The 24,962-nt window shown below is 42.3% G+C and overlaps 9 protein-coding genes across 9 annotated transcripts; 1 reads left to right on the forward strand and 8 right to left on the reverse strand.

Annotated features, from left to right (window-relative positions):
- Positions 1-1,438: 1,438 nt before the first annotated feature.
- V1514DRAFT_345075 (ALG3 protein-domain-containing protein) lies at positions 1,439-3,162 on the reverse strand (the record flags this gene model as incomplete). The annotated part of the gene is made up of 7 exons (XM_066929217.1): positions 1,439-1,442; positions 1,505-2,011; positions 2,072-2,553; positions 2,632-2,782; positions 2,828-2,856; positions 2,908-2,978; positions 3,033-3,162. 7 exons carry the CDS (start codon positions 3,160-3,162, stop codon positions 1,439-1,441), a joined length of 1,374 nt encoding a protein of 457 aa, XP_066780931.1.
- A 309-nt stretch (positions 3,163-3,471) lies between these two features.
- Positions 3,472-5,084, reverse strand: V1514DRAFT_338078 (uncharacterized protein). The gene is made up of 3 exons (XM_066928785.1): positions 4,807-5,084; positions 4,605-4,743; positions 3,472-4,547 (listed from the first exon to the last, which is right to left on the reverse strand). The coding sequence occupies exons 1-3, from the start codon at positions 5,043-5,045 to the stop codon at positions 3,561-3,563; spliced, it is 1,365 nt and encodes a 454-aa protein (XP_066780932.1). The 5' UTR covers positions 5,046-5,084; the 3' UTR covers positions 3,472-3,560.
- A 106-nt stretch (positions 5,085-5,190) lies between these two features.
- On the reverse strand, positions 5,191-7,082 carry V1514DRAFT_338080 (Phosphoglucose isomerase). Its single transcript, XM_066928786.1, has one exon. It carries the CDS (start codon positions 6,904-6,906, stop codon positions 5,245-5,247), a length of 1,662 nt encoding a protein of 553 aa, XP_066780933.1. The 5' UTR covers positions 6,907-7,082; the 3' UTR covers positions 5,191-5,244.
- Positions 7,083-7,200: 118 nt separating this feature from the next.
- V1514DRAFT_286186 (fungal-specific transcription factor domain-containing protein) lies at positions 7,201-10,109 on the reverse strand (the record flags this gene model as incomplete). Its single annotated transcript, XM_066925193.1, has 3 exons — positions 7,201-9,371; positions 9,558-9,701; positions 9,770-10,109. 3 exons carry the CDS (start codon positions 10,107-10,109, stop codon positions 7,201-7,203), a joined length of 2,655 nt encoding a protein of 884 aa, XP_066780934.1.
- A 495-nt stretch (positions 10,110-10,604) lies between these two features.
- Positions 10,605-11,442, reverse strand: V1514DRAFT_322514 (eukaryotic cytochrome b561-domain-containing protein; the record flags this gene model as incomplete). The annotated part of the gene is made up of 4 exons (XM_066926118.1): positions 10,605-10,796; positions 10,858-10,991; positions 11,062-11,239; positions 11,290-11,442. The coding sequence occupies 4 exons, from the start codon at positions 11,440-11,442 to the stop codon at positions 10,605-10,607; spliced, it is 657 nt and encodes a 218-aa protein (XP_066780935.1).
- A 72-nt stretch (positions 11,443-11,514) lies between these two features.
- Positions 11,515-12,429, reverse strand: V1514DRAFT_354708 (eukaryotic cytochrome b561-domain-containing protein). The gene is made up of 2 exons (XM_066929601.1): positions 11,831-12,429; positions 11,515-11,764 (listed from the first exon to the last, which is right to left on the reverse strand). Exons 1-2 carry the CDS (start codon positions 12,383-12,385, stop codon positions 11,561-11,563), a joined length of 759 nt encoding a protein of 252 aa, XP_066780936.1. The 5' UTR covers positions 12,386-12,429; the 3' UTR covers positions 11,515-11,560.
- A 7,177-nt stretch (positions 12,430-19,606) lies between these two features.
- On the reverse strand, positions 19,607-20,091 carry V1514DRAFT_338109 (uncharacterized protein; the record flags this gene model as incomplete). The annotated part of the gene is made up of 1 exon (XM_066928787.1): positions 19,607-20,091. A coding segment is annotated over exon 1 (307 nt), but the record flags the coding sequence as incomplete, so codon positions are not given.
- Positions 20,092-21,822: 1,731 nt separating this feature from the next.
- V1514DRAFT_322517 (uncharacterized protein) lies at positions 21,823-22,083 on the reverse strand (the record flags this gene model as incomplete). Its single annotated transcript, XM_066926119.1, has 1 exon — positions 21,823-22,083. One exon carries the CDS (start codon positions 22,081-22,083, stop codon positions 21,823-21,825), a length of 261 nt encoding a protein of 86 aa, XP_066780938.1.
- Positions 22,084-22,264: 181 nt separating this feature from the next.
- V1514DRAFT_370001 (uncharacterized protein) lies at positions 22,265-23,643 on the forward strand. The gene is made up of 2 exons (XM_066929968.1): positions 22,265-22,516; positions 22,566-23,643. Exon 2 carries the CDS (start codon positions 22,764-22,766, stop codon positions 23,430-23,432), a length of 669 nt encoding a protein of 222 aa, XP_066780939.1. The 5' UTR covers positions 22,265-22,516; positions 22,566-22,763; the 3' UTR covers positions 23,433-23,643.
- The last annotated feature ends 1,319 nt before the right edge of the window (positions 23,644-24,962 follow it).

Below are 24,962 nucleotides of genomic sequence, written 5' to 3' on the forward strand. Positions count from 1 at the left end.
AAAACCATTCAGTGCCCAGTGCAAAAAATCATCCTTAAAGTAATGGATGACAAAGTAAAACCGTGTACCATAAAGCAAACGAAGTATTTACCAAACTAAACAATTATTAGCCAACAAACCACAACGTAAGCCAAATAAAACCGTTTTAAAAAGCGATCAGAAGAGGTGCCAAAATTTTGTCGACATTATAATTCAGTCGGTAATTCCAACATAAGATTGTTTCTTCATCATAAAGCCTTTTTAAACAAATTCAATTTTAAATAAAAATAAATCATACCTTTTAAATCAATCATTATTTTGTGCAGAAAAAATATATTAACCTAAAGCTTAAAATATTAGCACACAGTTTTATAAATGCCATCTTCTTGTCTATATAATCATATAAAAGCCAATTTCTGAATCGAGGTATTCAATGTCAGACTGACATGCAAAAAAATTTTCCAATCATAAAGAAATTCATATACTCTAGTTTGAAAAAGCGATTTTTTAGTCATCATTCAAAAGAAATATTACGTGTAGACCGTAAGTTAAGACTTATTTGATGACAATAGGTGGATTGGAATAAAATGAAAAAAACATACTATACAAATTTAGTGTAGAGATGATGCGATTCTGTAAACTCATCTTTGATGAGTGAATAAATTTTCTTAAACTAAAAGGAAGGGCAAAAGAAAAATGTTTTATAGCCGAACGGGCCCCATTTTTAGGTTACTTTATTAGGGTAAATGTTTTAGGGTAAACACCTTTGCGACGTAATTAGGTTTTGCCGGTTGCGCGCGCGAAGTCCAAAAAAATACCCGGCGTAGCAGTACTAGTACTACAAGAATATAAGCAGAGGCATCGCCGCTTATTGTACTTGCAGAATATGATATGTAAACCAATAACTATATCGGTCCGATTAGGGATCTTCCTCTAATCTTTACAAGGAATGATCCACCGTTAGAATCAACTCACACGTATTTACAACAAAGAGGCGCGGGAAAAGAACATCTATATTAATACAAATTGATTCATGAAGGAGTTACATTTTTTAACTTTGTAATATTTCCAGTATATGAGGTCACGACGATTCCTAAAGTAAATATATCTGCTGAATGTAAGGTGTCACAATCCATGTTAAATTTAACTACCAATACTACATAGAGATTTAATACCTTGCCGTGGTAAAATGAGTCCTCCTACTTTATGTGTCGTCATAAGCAGCCATCATATGTTTATGCGTAGCCATGTAATGCCTTATATAGCTTATTGGCTTAGCGCACATATTCCAAACTTGTGGATCACGATACTATTACATCTGCTTTGCACATTTTAAACAGAACGTAACTATACTTGTTAAAAAAAGGATATTTATAAAAAAATATTGATTTCCAAGTGCAGTCAGACACTTGGCATTCTATAGCTATTCGTAAATTTTCCAATATATATATATATATATTTAACTAAATATATACAATAATAAGTCTAAAAAACAATATTCAGTGATTTATGCTTTAGATCTTACCGTTTCCTAGTCTTAGTTCTTGGTCTATTTGACCGGAGGAAAGTCGAAGCGGGCACGACCGGAGTTGATTCCTTAACTTCAATTGTGGACAATTCTGGTGACACCGGCGGTCCACCGGCAAGTCCGCTAGGCTGGGCCACGTCTCGTTTGGTTCCAAACCATATTCCGATGACAACCGTGGCGTTGCAAATCACGCCGACAGCTGAACTTATGACTGTAGATGGGAACACGTTCCATGACCATTCCTGTGCTATCCAGATTACTAATTGAGCAAGCGGATGCAAATTTGTCACCGATAAAAGGTATGGAGTCGACCAGGCAAACCATGCATAAAACTGATAATGTAATGACCGGGCAAATAACACTCCAATTAAATTGCAAGTATATAACGTCTTTAAGAGATATTCTGCAGTTAATTTAGATTCAATTGCATGTTGAATCGCAGCTGGTCGTCGCATCGGAAACAAAATTGTTTGAATTATTCCCACAATACTCATATTTGATGGTCTTTGATAAATAGTATAAGTTTAGCTGTTTTTTTTAAAGAAATATTTCAAACAAACTTACTTGATCCATCGAGTAAAAATGAAGAAAAGTAACACGTTTCCCTGTAAGAAGAGTAAAGTTTGTGCAAATTCAGGAGCTAAAAACACTTCTTCGTTTAAAAACTTCCAATTAACTGTCCATTTGTAATTGAAAATTCGATGAAATTCAAATGCACGGGTAACATAAGAAACGAAAAATTTGCTAGTGAATGGATAAGCGACAATAATTTGAACTTGCAGCATCACCATTATTGCTCGAAAAGATTTCGATCCTAATGCTTGTAGTAAAATAACCGCAACTGCGGGTAAGAACAGTAACACGTTCATCTTGATGCTGACTGCTAAGCTATAGACAATTGATCCTACAAACCAATAATGACTTTGAAACGTTAACGTGGAAATGTATACAACAAACATGGCAAAGCCATCGTTAAACAATCGAAGCATGTAAATTGAATGCAATCGTTTGGACAAAATCACTAATGGGAATGAATATAACGGCGCCTAGAAGATATTCATTAGCCAACAAAAAATAATCGAATATCCAACTTAACTCAAACAAAAATTCATAAAAATCCTCACTTTTGCCTTAAGATAACTTGCAAATACTAACGCAAGGGTTGACAAATAAAGAATTGCAAAAATGATTTGCGCCTTGAGAATGTTTTCACCATTATTAGTTATCTTGTTAAGAATGCTGAAGATGTAGACGTGCCCAGCTGGGTATCTAGAACTATTTAGAAACCCAAACAAATGGGAATATATGAACATTACATACACTAATGGTCCAGTGCCACCTCTTATTTTCTAAATTATTCTCGTCAGCTTAACTATTTAATTAAAAAACGTTTTACTTACCGCGTAATTACGTTCACCATTGAGAAACATCTGAACTTGCTCCATATACGCTCTCCAGTCAATCTCGGTATCTTTAAAAAAATATTAAAAATTTAAAAATGTTTCAATTGTTAGACCCAACATACAAGGAATATTGTAGACAATCAAGACTGTCAAAACCAGATCAACAAGCCATAAAGCAATTGCCCATTCCCAGCTGTACCGTGAACCAGTGGCAAGATTCCATGCCTTAGTTGTTACTAGTTTCAAGTGCATGACCGCTATTTATTCTATTTCTTTTCTTCAAAATTCGACCTTCAGTTGAAAGTAAAGAAGAATTATGGTGTATATAGAAAAAGAACCTGATTATATATATATAAACTTATATATTGCAGGGCGCAAAAACAAAAAAAGGCTTAAAACTTTAAAACGTAACTTTATAATTGATGGTTCGCGGCATATCCGCATAGAGCGTTTTATGGCACTAAGCCGAAAACGGTTGGAAAAAATGCGATTGAATAATTACATCGATGTGTTTTCAATATCATCTACAAAAAAAATTATAGAAAACAAGGAGTAATCAAAGACTTGCCTAGTTTAATAAATTCACCAAAAATAAAATAAATATACAAAAAAAAATAAAAAAAAATAACAATCCAGACAAAAATATCATATCAATACAAAAACCTAAACCCATTAGTGCCATCAAGTCCGGTGCCTTCATCAAGTTCGCCCGTGCCATCAAGGCCATTTACGTGTTCACCCAGTTTCTCTAATTCCAAGTCGACATTGCTGCTAGACGCCAATAACTCGTCAAGCTTATCATTCGCACTTGACTGATGGTCACTGTCAGTGGAATCATGGTGATGGTGATGATGATGATGATGATGGTGATGGTGATTTCCTGTGTGAGCCTGAGCAGCCAAAGAAATTTCTTGGTCAGTCAGAGTAGTGTGGGACGGCGGTGGTGATACTACAGCAGCATTCACCGACTGAGTCGGAAGCGCCATGTGTTTGCTGGCCGGCCTACTAGATTCACGGCATTCCGGACACAGCCGAATCGCAGCCGCTGCCGTTTCCTTGATGCGGGTCCAGTGATATTTCTCTGCAATCGTTGCAGTTGTTTTATTGATTCCAACGTGGCCGTTGAGATGAACCTCGGTGGCTAGGGCCAACTGGCGTTCAGGTTCGGGCACGACCTCCTTATCCTTAAGCAAAAGCTTGCCGTCACGTAGGCGATAATGTGCCGCAGACGATCGCAGGCGTGATTTCTCAGGCCTGTCAGCCTGTGGAGGGTACCTACCAGTTTCAAGATAGAACTTGATTCGGTCGAATCTGACTTCGCCAATTGGGTCCACCGCCGGGCCAACCAGGTCACGGCCATACATAATACCGTCAACTGGATGGTCATGGTTCTTCAAAATGGCCGCACCTTTAACCCTACCTATGCGCTTGAACCCAACAGTTTCCCATATGCGCCTGGCGGCAAGGTTTGTTTCAAACACGAGATTAAATACAGAGTACGTATAGCCTAGTTTAGGCGCCCAGTCCACGTAGCATTCAGCTAGTAACCGACCAATTCCCTTGGTTCTGGCATGTTGTGGTACAACGAATCCAGCACTGCAAATATGCGCACTCCGACCAGGGTAGTTCGGTTTGATCTGAGAGAAAAAATCTAAATTAGTAGTGATGCATTAGCATTAGCAATTAGATCATACGTAAAACGAGCCCAGGCATTCCTTTGCCCAGTTCCTGTTATCAGCAATGGCAGGTTCCTGGCCCAACAGCATGATGGCCGCGAATGACGAAAACCAGTACGACTGAAACGCGTCAAGCGGAAGTTGCTCTAGCATGGGACTAGTGAAACACCGAATTAGTTCATTGTTCTTATCACCCAATCACTCATCATCATTGTCATACAAAGTCTCTCCGCTCTCTATCTCTAGATTCAACTCGTCGCACAGAAAAGCCAGCAGGCCGATGGGCACTTCCGCCGGCGACGTGATTGGGTACACGGTGGCCGGCGTGGTACCGTCGCGCAGGATGTATGTACATGGTCCAAGATCGTGAGGTAACTGAGTTGCTGCCGAAGCTGGAGGCGGTGCGGCCGAGTAGCGAAACGCGGCTATAGCCGGGTCTTCGAGCATGTGCTGCGGCATTGAGAGAAGTGTAGTTCGCAGACCGGCCGTGGCGTAGTTGTTGTCCTGAACGACTTCGGTTCGCGGTTTTTGTGCAAACTTTTGGTTGTTTGCGCTGCCACTTGAGAAGTGTCACGTGCCACAAAATACATAATTACTACGTACATACAGTGTAAAACCTAAAAGTTTATTCATTTACTCATCTAAACTGCGACCTGGCTCACGCCGACCAGGACTTGAACTGGTTGATCAGACTATTGGTCGATCCATCGTGGTTGTCGACCTTTGCCACAGCGTCGTCGAGCTGGCTACCGATCGACTTGGCCAGGACCTTGCCGAGCTCGACGCCAAACTGGTCGTATGAGTTGATGTTCCAAACAGCACCTTCCGTCAAAGTCAAATGTTCGTAATACACGATCAGCGCGCCCAGCGCTGCCGGCGTGATCTCCTGAGCCAGGATCGACGTGGTCGGTCGGTTGCCAGAAAACACCTTGTGAGGAACAATGTTTTCTGGATTGCCCTCGGCTCGGACTTGTTCTTCGGTCTTGCCCACCATTAAGGCCTCAGCCTGGGCGAAGAAATTTGATGCCAGCATGCGCTGGTGCAGGTTATTCTGAATCGGGTTGTGCGACTTAGCAGCAAGAATAAAATCTGCCGGGATCAATTTGGTGCCCTGGTGCACGAGTTGGAAGAACGAATGCTGCGAATTCGTGGCCGGCTCGCCAAACAAGATCGTGCCGGTAGAGTACTTAACAAACTCGTTCGCTCGGTTCACGGATTTGCCGTTAGACTCCATCGACAATTGTTGCAAATAAGCAGGGAACCGGTGCAGGTACTGATCAAACGGAGCCACCAGGTGAGTCTGAGCACCAAAAAAATTATTGTACCATACCGACAACAGGCCACCGATGGCAGGAATGTTGTCTTCCAACGGTTGCTCTGTGAAGTGCTTGTCCATCGCCTCGGCTCCCTTCAAAAACTTCTCAAAATTATCGTAGCCGATGTAGAGCACAACAGACAAACCAATGGCAGACCACACCGAGTATCTGCCACCAACCCAGCTCTCGAATTCAAACATGTTCTTAGTGTCAATACCGAACTTGGCCACTTCTTCAGCATTGGTCGACAATGCGGCGAAATGCTTGGCAATGTGCTTTTCATCCACGGCAGCTTCCAAAAACCACTTCTTGGCCGAGTTTGCGTTCGTAGTGGTTTCAGCCGTCGTGAAAGTCTTGGACGCAATCAAAAAGAGCGTAGATTCTTGGCTCAGCGAGCGCAGGGTCTCGGAAATGTGAGTGCCGTCAATGTTGGACACGAAATGCACGCGCAAGTCAGGCGAAGCGTAATGCTTCAAGGCCTCAGTAACCATAACTGGACCCAAGTCAGAGCCACCAATGCCGATGTTAACCACGTCCGTAATGCGCTTGCCGGTATAGCCGGTCCATGCTCCAGATCGGACCTGTTCAGAGAATTCTTTAATGTGGGCAAGCACACGGTTTACCTCTGGCGTAACATCTTGACTGTCGACTTTCAAAACCTTGTTGGATTGGTTTCGTAGCGCAGGGTGAAATACGGCACGACCCTCAGTAAAGTTGATTTTTTCACCAGCAAACAATGCGTCCCGAAGGGACTCGACCTTGGCCTCCTTGGCCAATTCAATCAACAACTTCAAAATTTCATCATTAACAATGTTTTTGGAAAAATCAAACAAAATTTTTGATCCGTCATAATTGGTAAATTCCCGAGAAAATTTGGCAAACCGATCGGAGTCGGATTGGAATTGCTCCTTGACCGACAAGTTCTTGCCCGACGCATCGTATAATTCCTGTAATTTTTTCCAGGCGGGTAAATCTGAAGCCTGCGAAAATGATGAGAATGACATTTTTGAATTTCGAAACTTGATATATTTTCTTGAATCAATTGAAGGGATGAAGTATAGAAAAAAGAACGAGGAAGAATCAAGAAATTATATGAGGATTGCGGGCAATCCCAGTCCGGGAGCGACCCCCCATTCCGGTAACCAATCTTCTCCCCGGTCTGGTGCAGTCCGTCACGCCCATAATTAATTTGTTACGTGATGATTTAGTCAGCCTCCATTTTAACTATGAACTAACTAACTAGTAGCAAATAATTACTACATAATTTATAACTAGTTAGATACTGTATAACTATACATCTAGTTGTCATAGTACACCCGACCGCCGCGCACGTTGCGTTCGTCGCGGCCTAAGCTGCGCTGAATGCATCCTTCTAACACCACACTGGCCTCCCGCATCAGCTGCCACTTAGACGTCCGCAAGCCGTCAGCCACCATGCGTAACAATCCAACCGTACGGTGTTTGCCCTCTAACACTTGCAACTCGCGACCAGTTTTGGCCTTGCACATACGCAGTAAAAATTCGCGGCCGTCTTCGGCAGCCGGAATCGCTCGTTCTTCGTCTTCAATCTCTTCATCTGTTGGCGTAGGTTGTGATCGGCCACCGTTAGTCACGTCACGTTCTTGTAATACATTGCTCTCTGAGCCTTCCAAGGAAAATCCCCACGCCCACACTACTTGGGCACAATGAGCCAAGATCTGGCCCCGATGCACAAACGTATCCTCGCCGGCGCTGTAGCCCGTAGGCAACTGACCGTTGTAATACCCACCGTCGCCAACCATAAATGCTTCATGGATGCTTTGGAACGCATGCCAAGCGGCCTCTGGTGCACGGTGCGAGATGGCCCAGTCTGACATGCGCCGCTTGGCCGCAAGATAGTCTTGATACCGGGTTGGCCGACCCAAAAACTGATGCACGCCACAAAATATCTGCACATCATATAGCGAAACCCAGATAGACATATGGCTCATGTGCCACAGCGGCGGCACATTGCGTTGGAGATGCGAATAATCGTTCGTCTGCGCATGCACGTGAGCGTCACTGCTGCTGACGTTCGGACCCTTGGGAAACCGTCGGTCATAGTCCGCTTTCCAAAAATCTAATGCTGGCGCCAGCGTTGTTCTCCACGTGTCCCTAAATGCACCCCAACCCAACGACGACACTTGTAAATCAATCTGTTCCATCTGATGTGACAATGACATGAGTCCGCACAGCAACGTGATTGACCCAAACCTGCCGGTGGACACGGATTGCTGGTTCAGTAATTTTTTCAAAGCTTTTAAAAATGGCATAGTCGGGTTGCGGATAATATGCGATGGGTCACCCGGAATCGCATCCCATGCGTCTTCGTCACACGGCAACGTTAACCGGATCTCATGTGCCGACATCACCATGGAATGGCCAAACAAATCTGCATGCACAACGTCAACAATAAATGCCATAAACACCGCCCGTTTCGCACTTTCAGCCTCAATCCATCGCTTCCAGATATCTGAACTGCCATCTGGACCTGAAGAATTAGCTGACGAAGATGATGATGATGACCCGAGAAGTGTGGTTCCTCGACGAATCAGTTGTAACGTGGTGCCATGATGAACATGCGCTCGTTCATGAAATCTTCTTGTAGACATCATCTTTTCAAAAACTTCAAGAAGCAATAAACTCTGAATGATCCAAATTTTGGCAGGTGGGTGAAACCCAGGACTGCCAAACACGACCCAACGAAGTGGCTCTGCAATCTTCAATGACAAATCATTGGCGCCACCGTAGCAGGCACCAATCATGATGATGCTCCATAATAATGGGCCTGGAGTATTGTCTGCTTCAAAAGACGGCTTGTGTAACACTGGGAATTGGAAATGAAATCTTTCCCAATAAAGTTGAACATACCGGTGTAGGCAGTCTAATTCAAAATCAGGATGTGATTCTAATGACGGTACTAATCCTAAAATATCCAATCTTTTGGTTTCAGACATCATGCGTACCGGTGGAGGTGTAGGCGGAGTTAACAAATTGGGCAAGTCCATGGGTGATTCAAACATGGAGTAGATGTTTGTAGGGGGAAGAAAAAGATCTCGCGTGCCGGACAACATGCCATCTGAAAACAGCCAATTAATAAGATCAACTGATCCAGAAGATGAAGCACCGGTGATGCTATTAGAATGAGAGATTGTCTGTTGGATATTTGGTGACAAAAGTGTTGACGTTCCAACCTGCGCCACCACTGATGACGATGCTGTCTGTGGCATATCGTATTGTGAATTGATCTGGACTCGTTGAATCTGAGAAGAAGATGAAGAAGATGATGATGATGACGATGACAAAGTCGAAGTCGACGACGATGATGATGCTGATGCTGATGAAGATGCTGATAATGCTGATGCTGCTGATGCTGATGATGCTGATGATGCTGATGATGCTGATGATGCTGATGCTGATGATGCTGATGATGCTGATGATGCTGATGATGCTGATGATGCTGATGATGCTGATGATGCTGATGATAATGAAATATTGACTTCTTGTTGTTGTTGTTGTGGTGGTGGTGGTAGTAGTGGTAGTGGTGGTGCCAGCGGTGGCGGCGGTGCCAGCGGTGGTAGTGGTAATAGTGGTGGTGCAAACAGCGGGCTCATAAAATGTGATGATGAAATTGTACTGTAAATATCATGATGATTGTTGCCAGATTCATTAGAAATGCTTCGCCGCTGATGCCGCTGGAAGTGTCGAATCCTAAGATCTTCTCTGACAAATTCTTTATTGCAGTTAGCCCAGCCACATTTAAATATACCCTTTGGATTATCTAAATGTATAAACGAAAAATAACAAATATTAGCAACTTTTGTAATTCTGAGGCGTGCAAGATCTTACGGTTCAGTTGATGGCGTGCAAGATGTTCAGAACGGGTAAATTTCTTGCCACAACCTTTTACGTCGCATTCAAAAATTTTGTCCAATCCTTTTCGTGATCGTCGTCGCTTCCTGGATGGTTTCTGCGAATCGTGATCTTCTGAAAAATCTGGGAACTCTATTGAACCGTCATTATCCAGTAATTCCTGTTGTTGAAATTGTGATTGTGATTGTGAGTTCTGTTGTAAATGCAAGAGTAACGGCGGTTGGCTTAGCAGGTCATCCACTCTTGTGGTGGTTACCGGTATGGGGGTTTGAAATTGGTCATGAACAGCTTGGGAAGAGTGAAGGTTACCTTGCATAAATAACAATGATGAAACAGATGAAGAAGACACCGGAACAACTTTGTCAGATTGTAAACTAGTGTTGTTGCTGTTGCTCGAACTAGCGCTATCGTTATTAGTGATTCTAGCTTCGTCGGACGATGTGGTTGTTGTGCCTTGTTCCTGCTTGACGACGAACCGGGAAGTCATAATAATTTCCGGGCACACACTGCAGTTTGTACGTGAACACTAAAAAGACACTAACGATTATTAGTTAGCTAAATATTACTACCCAACCGAAACCATGTTTACTGCTTACTTATTCTGAAAAATTGTGGAGAAACCAAAAAACGCTCCTCTTTTTTTCTTTTTTGGCCTGTGCGGAGAAGGAAATGTAATTTTATGTAAAGCAGGGTGGGGGGAGTGGCAAAAAGTGGGGGTCGCTGAATTTCAATTTTCTAGCTATCAGACATAACTAACTTATAACAACAAACTAGTTATAACTATATATAACTATAATTATACATAACAATATTACCGAAATACGGCCATTTTCGACCTTTTAACCCGCAACCCAACCCCAGCAATTACGACGACCCAGGCCAAGAATAGCGACCACGGCTTCATATGGAGCACCTTGGCATTGTACGACGACCATGTCGATAGGAGTACGGTGATGAACGAAAGCAAAAAAGCAAAATAGCCTGTCACTCGATGGTATTTGTACTTAAGTTCATCAGCAATTATGTTATATGTAAGTACGGTTAGCAGTTAAAGTAAATCTTACCATGCTCTTTGCAGCAGCAATTGAGCCGTAGACACTGGGGAACCAATACTGGGTGATTCCCACCAACATTGTAGAAATCAACATCAAGTACGTAGTCAATCCAGCAATGCCATGCCATGAATAAAAATGCCGTACTTCATTTGGCACGTTCTACGTTAGCCATCTTCATATGCTTTAGTCTCTAGAGGCAGTAACAAAACAAACCATTATTCCGTTCCTTGTTTTCATAAACAATCCAGAAACCAGTCAAAAACAAAGAAATAGAAATCAAGTTAAACCAGCCATGCAACGTGCCGCCGATTTGTTTGTCGTCCGCGGTCGATGTTGGCTGCACCAGGATGATGGATTGCGCAAGACCGAATATGCCAAGCGCATTAAAAACCTAATCCTTAGTTAGCTTAATATTTCTATTTATAAACATGGCAAGTGTACGATATGACCGGAGAAAAAAATAATGTCGTTGGTTGAAACATGGTACAGGATGTATATTGTCACAACCGATATGCCAACCTGAGCTGTCCGTGCGGTGGACGAAGTCAGATACCCAAGTACAGAACTATACGTTGCCTTAGAAGTCACAGTCATTCTTTCTCTTTTCTTCTTGTATTTAATTCACGGCTTGTTAATTTGTTGTAACGTATACTTATATAGCCAATTACACATTCACTACATTCTATTCGCTTATACAACATGTCAGTACAATTCAGCTCAGGGGCACCCGCTGAAAGTTAAATTTCTCTGGTCGAATCCTAAGCCCCAGTCCAACAACGATTACAACAACCAAACCTAACAGAACCACGGTGCTCAGGTGAAGAACGTTCTTGCTATAGTTAGTCCTGCTTGCTAGTAAGACTGTGGTAACTCCTGACAATATCACAAAATATCCCACAACTCTATGATATTTATACTGCAATCAATTTGGCAATTAGTATGAAAATAAATAATATACTATATTCTTATACATTATACATACCAATGACTTTGCACTGTCAATCGATCCGTAAATTTGCGGCGTCCAGAACTGAGAAAACCCAACTACGACATTCACTGTTAACACAACGTACGTAAGCCCGCCCAGTCTGGCATGTGCAGAGGCAAAGTGAGCACCGTCATGCCCAGCCTTATTTGTATATATGATGGCAAATGCACCAACAAAGGCTCCGAACGCGATCATGTTAAACACGCCATGAATAGACGCCGCCAGCTGTTTTTCTGCCTGTGTCTTAGTCGGCTGCACCAAAATAATCGACTGAGCCATAAGTAGTAAGGCAAAACTATTCAATACGGGGTGGCCAGTGAAGTAAATGATTGGGCTCCGAATTATCTTGTAAATAACGTACAAGAAAAAAGTAATAACTCCAACTTGCGCGACTATTGATGTGTTGGAGTTGTACAAGTTCTTCTTCAGAGTCTGGTACAAATGCCGGCCACTATCGCTGCTGTTATTACTTCTGCCATGTTCGTCAGTTTCGGTATCCACTGACGAACGACTGTAAAGCAATGGGTTGTTTTCTGTATTAGAAGCCATAATAATATGTATTGTAATTGTCCTGGCGCAAGGCGATTTTGCTTTATTTAGATTATTCATTGCTGGTTGACCGTGATGCGCAAGCAACACCGGGTAACTTTATAAGCCGGGTAAATTAAACAGCCGCTTTGCACATATGAACAGGAAATGATGGACCAGGATTGTTACTAAGATGTGTGATTGTGATAGAACTTTTTGACTATAATTATCTTTTTTGAAAATTGAAAAATTATCTTTAGGGGTTGACACGATATGCGAATATTCATTATTCATATTTCATATAGTCAAATAATAATAAGATAATGTACAAATAAAACTATATGAATATTGAATAACAACTATACGAATAAAGAAATTAATTATTCGCAATTATTCATTGTAACAGATATAGATCAGATAATAGATGGATTTACCAATGTTTGCCAGATTTGCAGAGAATTTTTTGGTCAGGGTAAACTACTTTACGCTATAATTAAATAGGAAACACGATGACTAACGTCCCTGTATACTCTGTTTGGATTGGGGGCTTCTAGAAAAGATTAGCCTCGCTGAATAGACAACAAAGATAGCAATTATTTATGTTGTAAGGTATGCTTTATCCTCCACGTAGATGATAAGCGAGCAGCGAGCGGGCAGGTTTCACTGCTGACTCGACTAAAACCATCAATTACAGCACCACAACATTATAAAATTAATTTTTTTTTAAAAATTGGTTTTACAACTAAAATAAATTATTTGTGCATTCGGGTGCAGTGTGTTCAGTACTACCGCACATGCTACATCGCCAAACACTTGGCTGTCCCTGTTGTCGATGACCACCCATTTCGCGTAAATCTTGCATTGGCTCTTCATTAACATACCTTTGCCCTATAAGATCTTGACCCTCTTCTATGGTCAAACTCTCTCCTCTTTGCAGGAAAGTTCGCTTAGCGCTCCGGTGCTTGCTTAAGGCATGATTTGCCTTTCAAAGCGTCTTGTTCTCCGACCTCAATAGGGCCACATGGTGCATTATTGCCTTGATCAACCCATTCCCGATTACCAGGTTGTACAGTTTTTGCCCTGCCACGTAGATCGACGCGTGAAACGCCCATTGACGGGGTAATCGCACCCATTTGAAAGTCAGTCTCATCAAAGTATACAAATCGGCGTCTTGAATCCCGTACTTGGCCCTCATGCTTGCTACAAGCGAAGATCACGCGTTTATCTTATCCGGATCTTCGCAGAGAGCTCTCTGGTAGTCATACGCACGATTAATTCGCGTCCTGAGCTCTTGTCATAACCTCAACTTCGGTTATTCTGTCGGGATGTCCGATTGTCGGCAAGCCGTCGTCGGCGGGCGATGCTAGGAGATAGCACTTGCGGCTACCGTGAGCGGTGGTAGAAGATAGTGCTTGTGACTATCAGGAACGGAAATAGGACTTGAGAATATTCTATAAAGAGAGGCGAATAGCCAGAGGTATGAAACACTACCCATCATCACGGCTACGAGAAAGGACTAAGGATCTTAATTGAATATTCTCAAGGTATAGTTGTTTTTATGTTGATATTGATTGTTTATATTGAAGTGTTTATATTTGGCTTGATTTATTAATATATTCTCAAGATTATTACTTAAAGGCCCAAATAATCGGTTGTTCTAAGATTGATAGTCACTTCGAAGCAGCACAAAGCACACCTGATGCAGTCATAAATTGGGTGCACAACTTTCTTAGTGAAAGACTGTTGGGTCTCACTTTTGATGGACACAAAGAAGAAATGAAGCCAATTGAGACAGGAATTCCTCAAGGATCACCAGTTTCCCCTATATTACTTCTCATGTATGTCAAACCATTGTTTGATATATTGAAACAGACCCACAAAGACATTATCTGTCCAAGCCATATTGATGATGTAGCACTGGTTGCAGTTGGAAAAGATGAGTCCTGGAACATCAGAAAATTAACTGAAGCCATGATGACAGCCACCAAGTGGGGTGAACAGAATGGGGTGAAATTTGATGATGCCAAAAGTGAACTTATTCACTTCAATGAAAAGCAAAACGCAGAAAATACGCCAATACAATTGCCAAGTGGCACTATCATTCAGCCAAAGGAAAGCCCCAGATGGCTTGGTATTATATTGGACAGAAAACTACAGTTCAAACTTCATGTCCAGTCAAAAGCTGCTGCTGGCTTACATGCTTTTCAAGCACTGCTGAGACTTGGTAACACGCAATATTGATTATCCTTCACAGCAATGAGACAGTTGTACCTTAGTTGTGTTGCCTCCATTATTGATTTTGGAGCAGAGGTGTGGTTTCATGGTCAAGTGGAGTTGACCAAAAAGCTCCAGCAAGTGCAAAACAGAGCACTCAGACAAATCTTGGGAGCTTTCAAAACTACACCTATTGCTGCAATGCAATCAGAAGCCGCCATTCCACCAGTGGCTGTCAGGCTTCAAAATAAGGTGAGAAAATATGCTGTAAAAATACTAACTATGCATTCCAGTCATCCAGTGAGAACTAGATGCTTAAATCTGCCCCCAGGTGATGAATCAGTCAGAGAACCTTCTTCCAAATATTGTCCATGGTATGAAGAATTAAAACCAGGTTTTAAATATGAAACTCAAATAGACAACATATTGGCAAGCATTCGACAGTTAATTCAACCACAAGATAGTTGTGAACACCATGATTCTCAACTATATGCTCCCTGGAATACTTCTGTGATTTCTACATATATTCCAAAGGAAGATAGAGATGAACTAGTCAAGCAACATAATGCAGATACTCACTATAAGTTGCTTATAAATGATTGGAAACAAAGATTCCAATCAACAGAGACTTACATGGGAACACCTCACACCAAATTAGAGCCAATTTTACAGAACCACCGACTATCAAACAGCTGCTTTGGACCAATCAAGGTCTTAAGGTAACAGCAAAGTTAATTTTTAATACACACCTAGGCTCCAAGTCATGGCGAATTAAAGAAGGAGAAGCTACCTCTCATGAGAAAAAATAATGGAATAGGATTTGGAGAGTTTTGGGAGCAGGAGATGGAGACAGAGGAGCAGGAATGAGAAGAGAAGGAAGAAGAGGAGGAAGAAGAAGAGAAGATGAAAAGTATTAAGAGAAAGGTCAGCCAAATCAACATTCAACTAGTGGTTTTATTGTGAGAAGGTAATATTTTGTTTTGTCTACTGTGGATATGTGTTTTCGCCTTCATGGAAGGTTTCCCCATCTCATTACCCAAATGGGCACAGCTGGTTTTAAGATTGATGTACCAACCACACAGTACACCATAACTGAATAGTTTCATGTGTACTTAAAATTTCCATCGATCTTGTGGGACATGAAAAAGCTGATAAGTTGGCAAGAGAAGCAACCAGAAGGGCCCCAACCAGACCCACCTACAAGTCTTTTAAGTATTTAGCCATGCTGAATGCCAAAGAAATCCTTGTAGAATGGAAAAAGAAGGTTAAGTCTTCTGACTGCTACAAAGGTAAACCTCACATGCGATTGGAAAGCATATTTCGACAATCTAAGCGATGGATAACCTGCAATATTGTTCATCTGAGGACTGGACATGGATATTTTAACAGTTATCTGTCTAAAATACCGCAGGATCCTCCCATTGATGGTGATTGTTGGTGTGGCCAAGGTGTGCAAACACCTCATCATATTCTAATTGACTGTCCTCTAATTTCAGTGGAACGCAAACCAGTTTTTGATGAATTCAAAGTTGCTGAAATGCTTACTCTAGAGTGGCTCTTATGGGATCAGGAAGGAATCAAAGTGACATTCAAGCTGATTGAGGTAACTCATTTAGCATCTAGGTCATGAAGAATAAAAGAAGGCATGGCAGTCTCTCATGAGGAGAGCCAAGCCGTGTGGATTCAACAGCTCCGAGACCGATGTATTGGTTTTGGTAGCCTGTTGGATCAAGAACCAGTGGATCTGGAGAATTGAATTTAAAGATCAACGTCTTTAAATTCAGGGATCTCGATAGCACTGACATAACCAGATGAAAGGCAAGCAAAGACAAATTATGGAGGGGATCAGATGATACACTTGTAGTTTGTTGTGAGCTTGGAATGTACTTTGTTTTTGTAAACTGTGTGTGCAGTTTTGGTTAGAGGGCTGTTTTTCCTGCACCTCTTACCCATGTGGGTACCCAAATGGGCATAGTATATTTGGTTCAGTTAGTTTTGTATTCAACCACACAGTACATCATAACTTTATAGTTCTATATGTACTAAAAATAAAGGAAAAAAAAAAAAAATACTTAAAACAACATTTCTGTCAAAAAAAATGGAATCATTCTCAATTGAAACTCGTATATTATTGAATCTTCAAGCTATCAGAAGAAAAAAAAAATTAAGCATTTTAAAATCTGCAAAGGGTTATGGGATTCCAAGAACATCTCTCGGTTACCGACTTAAGGGCAGACGCTCTCGACAAGATTGCCGTCCCAATTCCATGAATCTAACAGAGCTAGAAAAGAACTCTCTTTCTAAGTATATCTTCGAGCTGGATGCGCGAGGATTTCCACCTCGGCTTATTGATGTGGAAAATATGGCCTATGTCCTCTTAGCAGAACGCGACGCGGGACGCGTCAGGAAGCACTGGACTTCTAAGTTTGTCAAGCGACATCCAGAGCTGTTAGAACAACCGATTATTTGGGCCTTTAAGTAATAATCTTGAGAATATATTAATAAATCAAGCCAAATATAAACACTTCAATATAAACAATCAATATCAACATAAAAACAACTATACCTTGAGAATATTCAATTAAGATCCTTAGTCCTTTCTCGTAGCCGTGATGATGGGTAGTGTTTCATACCTCTGGCTATTCGCCTCTCTTTATAGAATATTCTCAAGTCCTATTTCCGTTCCTGATAGTCACAAGCGCTATCTTCTACAACCGCTCACGGTAGCCGCAAGTGCTATCTCCTAGCACCGCCCGCCGACGACGGCTTGCCGACAATCGGACATCCCGACAGAATAACCGAAGTTGAGGTTATGACAATCAATCTATCTCTAGATACATTATCAAATGCACCTTTTACATCTATAAATAAAACACTGGTTAGTAGTTTTGCTGCTCTGGCAGCTTGCGCTTCATGAGTTAATACTAATGCAGCATCAGTAGCTAATTTTTGTGGTCTTCCTCCCATTTGAAAATCATGTAGTAGGCTCCTTTTTGACCCAAATAGGCTAGTCTTATTTCCATAATTTTTTCTGAAACCTTACCTAGACAATTGAGGAGAGATATTGGCCTATATGCTTTGGGGTGTGAGTAATCTGGTTTATTCGGCTTACGTAATATAACTCCTGTTGCCATTCTCCATATCTTGGGGTGATATCCACTGTGAATAAGTGTGCGGTAAAGCCAAAAGAAGATGTTTGGAACTGCCTTGAATGCTGCTTGTACAACAAGAAATGGAATTTGATCTGGACCTGGAGCTTTTTTGGGATTAGACTGCATGATGGCAGTTGTTATTTCTTCCATGGTAAGCTCTGGCCATTCTATTTGGTACGATTGGCTTGCTGGACTAATCTGAATTGCTGGTGGTGAAGGAAACATAGCTTGCCGAGATATATTTGCCTTTTTCTCAAATGTATTCCCTACCTGTCCTTCAAAGTGTAGCATTGGCGTGGGCTCTACTTTGAATGATTTTGTATACTTGAATGCTTTAAAAATATCTTTGCCTTTTGCATTGTCAAGAAAATTCTGCCATGACAATGTTTTTGCAGTTTGAATAGCATGAAAATAGCTATTTCTTTCGTTTCTGACAGCTCTCCACATGTGATCAGGCTTACCTTGTCTTTTTCAATTTTGTAGAGCTGAATGGTACATGTCTTTGAGTGTTAATATTTTGGTTCCACCATCATTTTGAAAAAGAAGTCGGCTTGGAAAGATCAGTAGATGCATCAACAGCTTCTTTAATCATGTCTTTCAAAGCAATGGCACGCTCTTCAAGAGAGCTAGTAGATGCTAGTTCTCCTTGGTCTTTAAGCCGAAGCCATACACGTTCTTCTTGCTCGAATTTGTTCCTAATAGTTTGGTCAAAGATTTCCCAATTGGTAGATAAATAATTATACTTCCCTTCCTAATTATGGTTAATACTGGTGTCTGAATGTTGCTGCCGCTCACCTATTAGTTCTATGCAGATCATTTCGTGATCTGATCCAGAGCGTTCATCTTCAATAATGGTCCAGTTGCTAATTGACTTTGCTAAATTTGGTGTGGCAAAAGCAAGATCTAGGACAGATGATCTGCTATTTGGCCGGCGAAATGTGTATTGATCTGGGACATTTAGCAGTTTAAATCTGTACATCTGACAGTATTGCAAGATCGGGATATGCCTTTCCTCATCTCTCTGTCAATTCCACCAGTGACGGTGAGCATGAAAGTCTCCGACCATAATGCATCTTTCCCCTGGGTTGATCTGGCATAGTGTACGTTCTGTTGTGTATAAATTCTGGTTTCTGTGACGCTCATTATATATATTAAATAGCAAAAAGACTGGAATAGCTGGTGTTGTGATTTGAAGAATTTGGAGGTAGGGATCTTTGCATAGGTCTTCCCTGGCAATAGCTTTTATATTTCTGTTAGTGGCAATATAAGCCATTGTTCTGATCATGGTTTTGTCAGAACTAAAAGGTGTTACTTCTCTATATGATGGATGGGAAATAGTATTTCCAGTGTTGCTGATGTACGGCTCTTGTATTATCACAATATCATATCCACCTGATACTGCTGTTTCCAAGACTGACACCATGACATGCTGTGATTTGAGGCAGTTATGCTGTTTTCAATTTGTTTAGAGCTTCTGTGTTTCTACTCATCTGATGATATATTCATTTGACTGCTCTCTCCAAAAAGTGCATCTTTAGCCTGGTCGTAGGCTGGACATACTCTTGAGCTGGCTCTGTGCTCTCCTTGACAATTAGCGCATAAAAACTTAGTGTGAGTACATACTTTTCCAATTTTATTGCATTCCGTGCATTCATGTTCGCTGGTAAGGTGATTTTCACTGCAAATTCCACATTTTGTAGGTTGGCGGCATCTGGTATTCTGGTGACCAAATGTCTGACACCTACCACATTGATCTGTTTTTCTGAATGGTACATAGGCCTCAACCCTCGTCTTTTACCCAATATTTGGACACCTTTCTTCATTGCAGCTTGAACTTGGTTCAGGCTGTCTGGAGTTACAACAACTGAAGATGCTGTTTTTTTGTCTCTGTGTTCTGAGCTGCCCAGGTATCTGGGAGGCAATTTTGGTTCAATATGTGAATTGAACATTTTAATTTCATCCAACAAATTGTTCATACCTTCTTCTGTTTCTGGAAACATAAGAAGGTTGACTCCATGAATCACGGCTTTGGGCCATGATACTTGTTCTGAGATAGTGTCACATTTTGGATCTAATTCTTTGCAGGCATCAAAAATTGTCTGGTGGTATTGTTCTAGTTCCTTGGCTTTGCATTCCAGACTGATGGTCAGGATGATATGGCTATTGTGGCTGTAGTTTACTAGAGCAATAAGTAAGTTTTCTGGGGCTTGCGCCGTTTTCAAGGCATGATTAATTCCATTTCTGATTGAAAGGGTATCAACCATTTTCTTGGAATGCATCTGTCTGGTGATGATTTTTCTGTTCTTTGATTTAGCCTGAGCTTTTGTAGGCACAGGTGAGATGGGGTAACCGTAGGTTGTGAAGCAGGACTTCTGGGTGAAGAAGGTACTGTTGCAGGACTGGTTATTTCTGCCCAGGTTGGTTTTCTTTGAGCTGGAATTGTCTTTTCCATTGTCATTTGGGATTTGATAAGTTGTTGGAGCTCTTTGACCTGTTGGACACTTGCTTCATTGCTTTTTGTCAATGTTTCAATATTTCTTTTGAAATTATTGATAATCCCATCTTTGTCTGCCCATTGTGCACTTGCAGGTTCATCTTTTGCTGCTAATTGTGCAGTAAGAACTTCAATAATTTTCTGCAGTTGTGCAAAATTGCTATCTTCATTACTGGTGCTTCCAGCAAAGCCAAAAGGAGAACTAGGAGGATCAGTCAGATGTTTGGGAGTCTTTAGAGTGATTTCAGGTCTAGTCGGAGTATCACCTGGTTTAAATGCCTTGTAGTATGCTCTTTTAGATATACTAAGGCTATATCGGCCTTTTCTGAGTGGACTCAAAAACGACAATTCATCTGTAGAAGTTTCGGACTCATTTAATTGAGTTCCAAGTCTGTTATGAAAATCTGGAGAATTTTCGTTTTCCTCCATTTTCGCGATTTTAGGGTTTGGGTAATGTCCGCGCCGAGTTTTTGTTTTGAAAAAAATTTTCAGCTCCTTGCTTGGATTTCCGAACCGTCAAATTTACAATATCTTCACCAATACTCTTCCAAGTAATTTGAAATTTGAGATTTGACTACTTGAATATCGGATCTTCGGTATTTATTTATTTTTTGATTTAATGGTGGTTGATTATTGAGCAGTAAGTGTGTCGAGCTAGCAGCGAATCGGGTATTCACCGGGCTGTTGAACCTCCAGTAAATTTGAGTGCAATTGAAGTCAAAAAATTTGAGCTGACTTTAATAGATATGATAACTGAGGATTCACCAATTTAGCCTGATTGAGGATGTGTTGAGGTAGATGGATGATGACGTTTTTCGTTTTTTTTTTTTGTTTTCAGACTTTGACTCGCAATTGTTTCCTCAAAATAAGTCGAAACTTGGAGAAAAAAATATGAATGTGATGTTTGAAATGAGGCGGTTCGAATGGTGCAAAAATCGTTTGTTGATCAAAAGATTTTTGAAAAAGGAAAAAAAGTTCTTTTTTCCTCTCCGATGAAGTCATCGAAAATCTTGAGGTTGGAGGCTTTAGGAGCGTATAATTCGCCGTAGAAAGAACGGAGGAATCTAGCTAAATCAGAAGGGCTGGAAACTGTTTTGCCCGACTCAGCCTTAAGCCCGCGCAAAATGCCTTGTCGTCTGACCATTTGAGTGCGTTGCGCCAATAATTGTGAGTTAAGCGGGATCTCGGCTGCGCTTGGCGAGCGAGTTTTAAGGCGACAAGCACCATGTTGCCATTGGTGCGGAAATCCAAGTCGGTGGAAGCGCGTACCTTATTCCACAGACGGGATTGTTCTTGACAGGTGGTACGGATGCGTTGCTTCACTTGATCCCAAGCCTGCAATGAGGGATATGGGAACCAATCTTCACGTAGGATGCGGACGAGATCGTATCTGACACATTTGGTAAACCCCTCGTCTTGTAACCAATCAACGGCAAGCTTATAATAGCCTGGGCCGGTGCGGAGCTGGGAGACGTCAAAATAAGTGAGAACGCTTTCGTGCGTAGAGAGAGATGAACCGCCGATCACGCGGCTGGGACGCTGGAACCGCGCTCCGCTTACAGAAGAAGCTGCAAGGTCTGGTGATGTATATGTACGATCTAAACGCCGGTTGGCATGGCATGGCTGTTTGTGAAATGATGGCCAGATGGGCTAACGAGGCGATAAGTGTCCGAAAGACTAAGGGTTAATGAGATGAAGTAGTTCTTCTTGACCTCGAATTGAACCGGTCGGATTGGAGGAGTCTGAGTTGGGATCGGCAACACAGTTCCAGTCGCCAGTGATAACGTGTGGTAAGTCCAGATGCCAGTCCTAGAGTAACTCGAGCAACTGAATGAGAAAATCCTGCTTCGAGGCGTCATCTGCGGGAGTGTAGATGAGACCACCCTAGTGAGGATAGTGTCGATGAGGAACAAGCCAGCCACGATGCGCCCGTCTAATGATTCAGTTGAGGTGCCTGTATACTCAAAGGCCAGGTGATTTTTCCATAAGATAGCCGTATGGGCCGCGACAAGTTGAGTGACTCGACAGCGAGAGGGGTCGTGTCATAACCTCAACTTCGTTTATTCTGTCGGGATGTCCGATTGTCGGCAAGCCGTCGTCGGCGGGCGGTGATAGTAGATAGCACCTGCGACTACCGTGAGCGGTGATAGGAGATAGCGCTTGTGATTATCAGGAACGGAAATAGGACTTCGGAATATTCTATAAAGAGAGGGGAATAGCCAGAGGTACGAAACACTACCCATCATCACGGCTACGAGAAAGGACTAAGGATCTTAATTGAATATTCTCAAGGTATAGTGGTTTGTATGTTGATATTAATTGTTATTAATATATTCTCAAGATTATTACTTAAAGGCCCTAATAATCGGTTGTTCTAACATTATATTCAATTAACCTTTTTCTTGTTAGCCAAGAATCGAGGGTCGGTCAGGATGGAGATGGAAAATGTTTTAAGACCCTCCATCAACAGTTGTTAGTGGAATTTCAGGTTTTCCAGCACGAGTTTTTGGCTGGTGTGGAGAATTCCCGCCAGGAAATTATGGACCGACTTGAGAGTGTGCACCGGGAGCAAGAGGCTCAACATGAGATGATCAATGGTGTGGCGGCCACCCGTGAAGAGTTAACTGGTCTAAGGGATGAAGTAGTGGGTCTGCGGACGCACGTGAATACAGAGATAGCAGCTGTTCGGGTGGGTTTCCAAGAATTTCGTGACCGCCTGGAGGAGAGAACAGTGGAAGTAGAAGAAACAGTGGCCGACCTACGTGTCCATGTCAATGAGGACACCGGCGCTGTAGATAATGCGGTTAACAATCTGAGGGCACGCATTAATGTACCACCCAGTCAAGATCAAGGTGCAGGAGGAAGATCTTCATTGCCAAAGATCAAACTACCGGATGCTTTCGTCGGTGATGGTAGTGACCTGGTAGATGTTACAACCTTTATCCAATCAGTTCGGGATTATCTGGACTACCATGGGCACCCGGACACGGTCCAGCGAACAATCATCCTATTTAAATCATGTTTGAGAGGAGCCGCCCTAGAGTTCGTGAATAACAACCTGAAACGACCAGGGGATTGGGCACGCTACCCAACATTCGACTCTTTCATCGAGTTCTTTGAGGAGGCCTATCGTGGCGCTGATGAGTCACATGAGGCTCCGCTTCCACAACTTGAGACAGACGGGTACTGTGGCTCATTATATCTCTGAGTTCCGAGTGCTGTCAGCCCAAGCGGAGTACGAAAGCATGGCCTTGCTAGGCCATTTTATTGAGGGATTGACACCGCGACTACGCCAGGAGGTGCTCATGCATGGCTCCAGAACCACTACGCTGGAGGAGCGATCTGCTTGGCCCTAAACGCGGAGTCGTCAATTGCGACGGTGCGTGCAGATAATATGGCACGAGGATTGGCTGGGCGTATTAATAGACCTCCGGTGGTCAGGCCTCCGGTGATTAGACCCTTTCCCGCCGTAACGCCAAGAGCTCCTGGACCACGAGCACCAACTCCGATGCAGTTGGACACCATGCAGGATGAGGAGGAAGCAGAAACATCATCAGCTCCTCGCGGACCAAGGGGCGGAAGACCTGGCTCGTACAGACAAGATACGGTACGGGTTTGTTGGAGGTGTGGGAGGCAGGGACACTATCAAGCAGTGTGCCCAAATGGGACGCGCCAGTAACTTCTACCGATGAGTTACTGCAGCGCGTCGAAGGAAAGGCGGATTCAAGGTCATTGTTGTTAGAAGTTAATATATTGAATTCCGAATATTCGTTGAAAGTATTAGCCCAGATTGATTGTGGAGCTACGGCATCATTTATCGACAAGGAATTCGTGAAGAACAACAAGATCGCGACAACAAAGATAAGCCCTCCGAAGGGAATTGAGTTAGCAGATGGCCATGTGGTAATTGCAGACGAGCAAGCGGACGTGAAGTTGAGGGTTGAAGGAAAGGAGCAAGAGGTGTGGTTGATAGTGACAAAGTTGAGTCATGTTGCAGTGAACTTGGGATTGTCTTGGTTGGAAAAGTACAATCCAGTAATTGATTGGAGAACAAGGAGGATAGTGTTCCCTGAGGACAGAGAGATGTTTAGGTTGTCGGTTATGGTGTACTATGAAGAATTAGATGAAGAGAAGGAAGTTACAGTGAAGGTACCATACGCTTATCAGGATTTGAGCGAAGTATTCTCGACGGCAAGGGCTGACAAGTTGCCGCCACGAAGACCATGCGACCACAAGATTGAATTAGTGGAAGAGAAGAAACCACCGACGTCAAGAATTTACCCATTGTCAGAGCCCGAATTGAAGACACTGAAGGAATATTTAGATGAGAAGTTGGAGAAAGGATTCATTAGGAGATCGCACTCACCAGCCAGTGCAGCATTGTTTTTTGTGCTTAAAAAGGATGGTACGAAAAGGCCGGTGATCGATTATAGGGGGCTAAACGAAATCACGGTGAAGAACAGTTACCCAATACCGTTGATAAGTGAATTGTTGAACAGAGTGCAAGGGGCAAAGATATTTACCAGATTGGATTTGCGGGGCGCATATAATCTGGTGAGGATCGCGGAAGGTGATGAATGAAAAACGGCATTTAAGACGCGATATGGACAGTTCGAATACTCAGTTATGCCGTTTGGGTTGGATAATGCGCCTGCGACGTTTCAGGCATTAATGAATGAAGTCTTGCACGAATTTTTGGATGTTTGTGCCATAGTATATTTGGATGACATTTTGGTGT

The sequence above is a fragment of the Lipomyces japonicus genome (assembly GCF_038497905.1).
Source record: "Lipomyces japonicus strain CBS 7319 unplaced genomic scaffold V1514scaffold_69, whole genome shotgun sequence".
NCBI lineage: Eukaryota > Fungi > Ascomycota > Lipomycetes > Lipomycetales > Lipomycetaceae > Lipomyces > Lipomyces japonicus.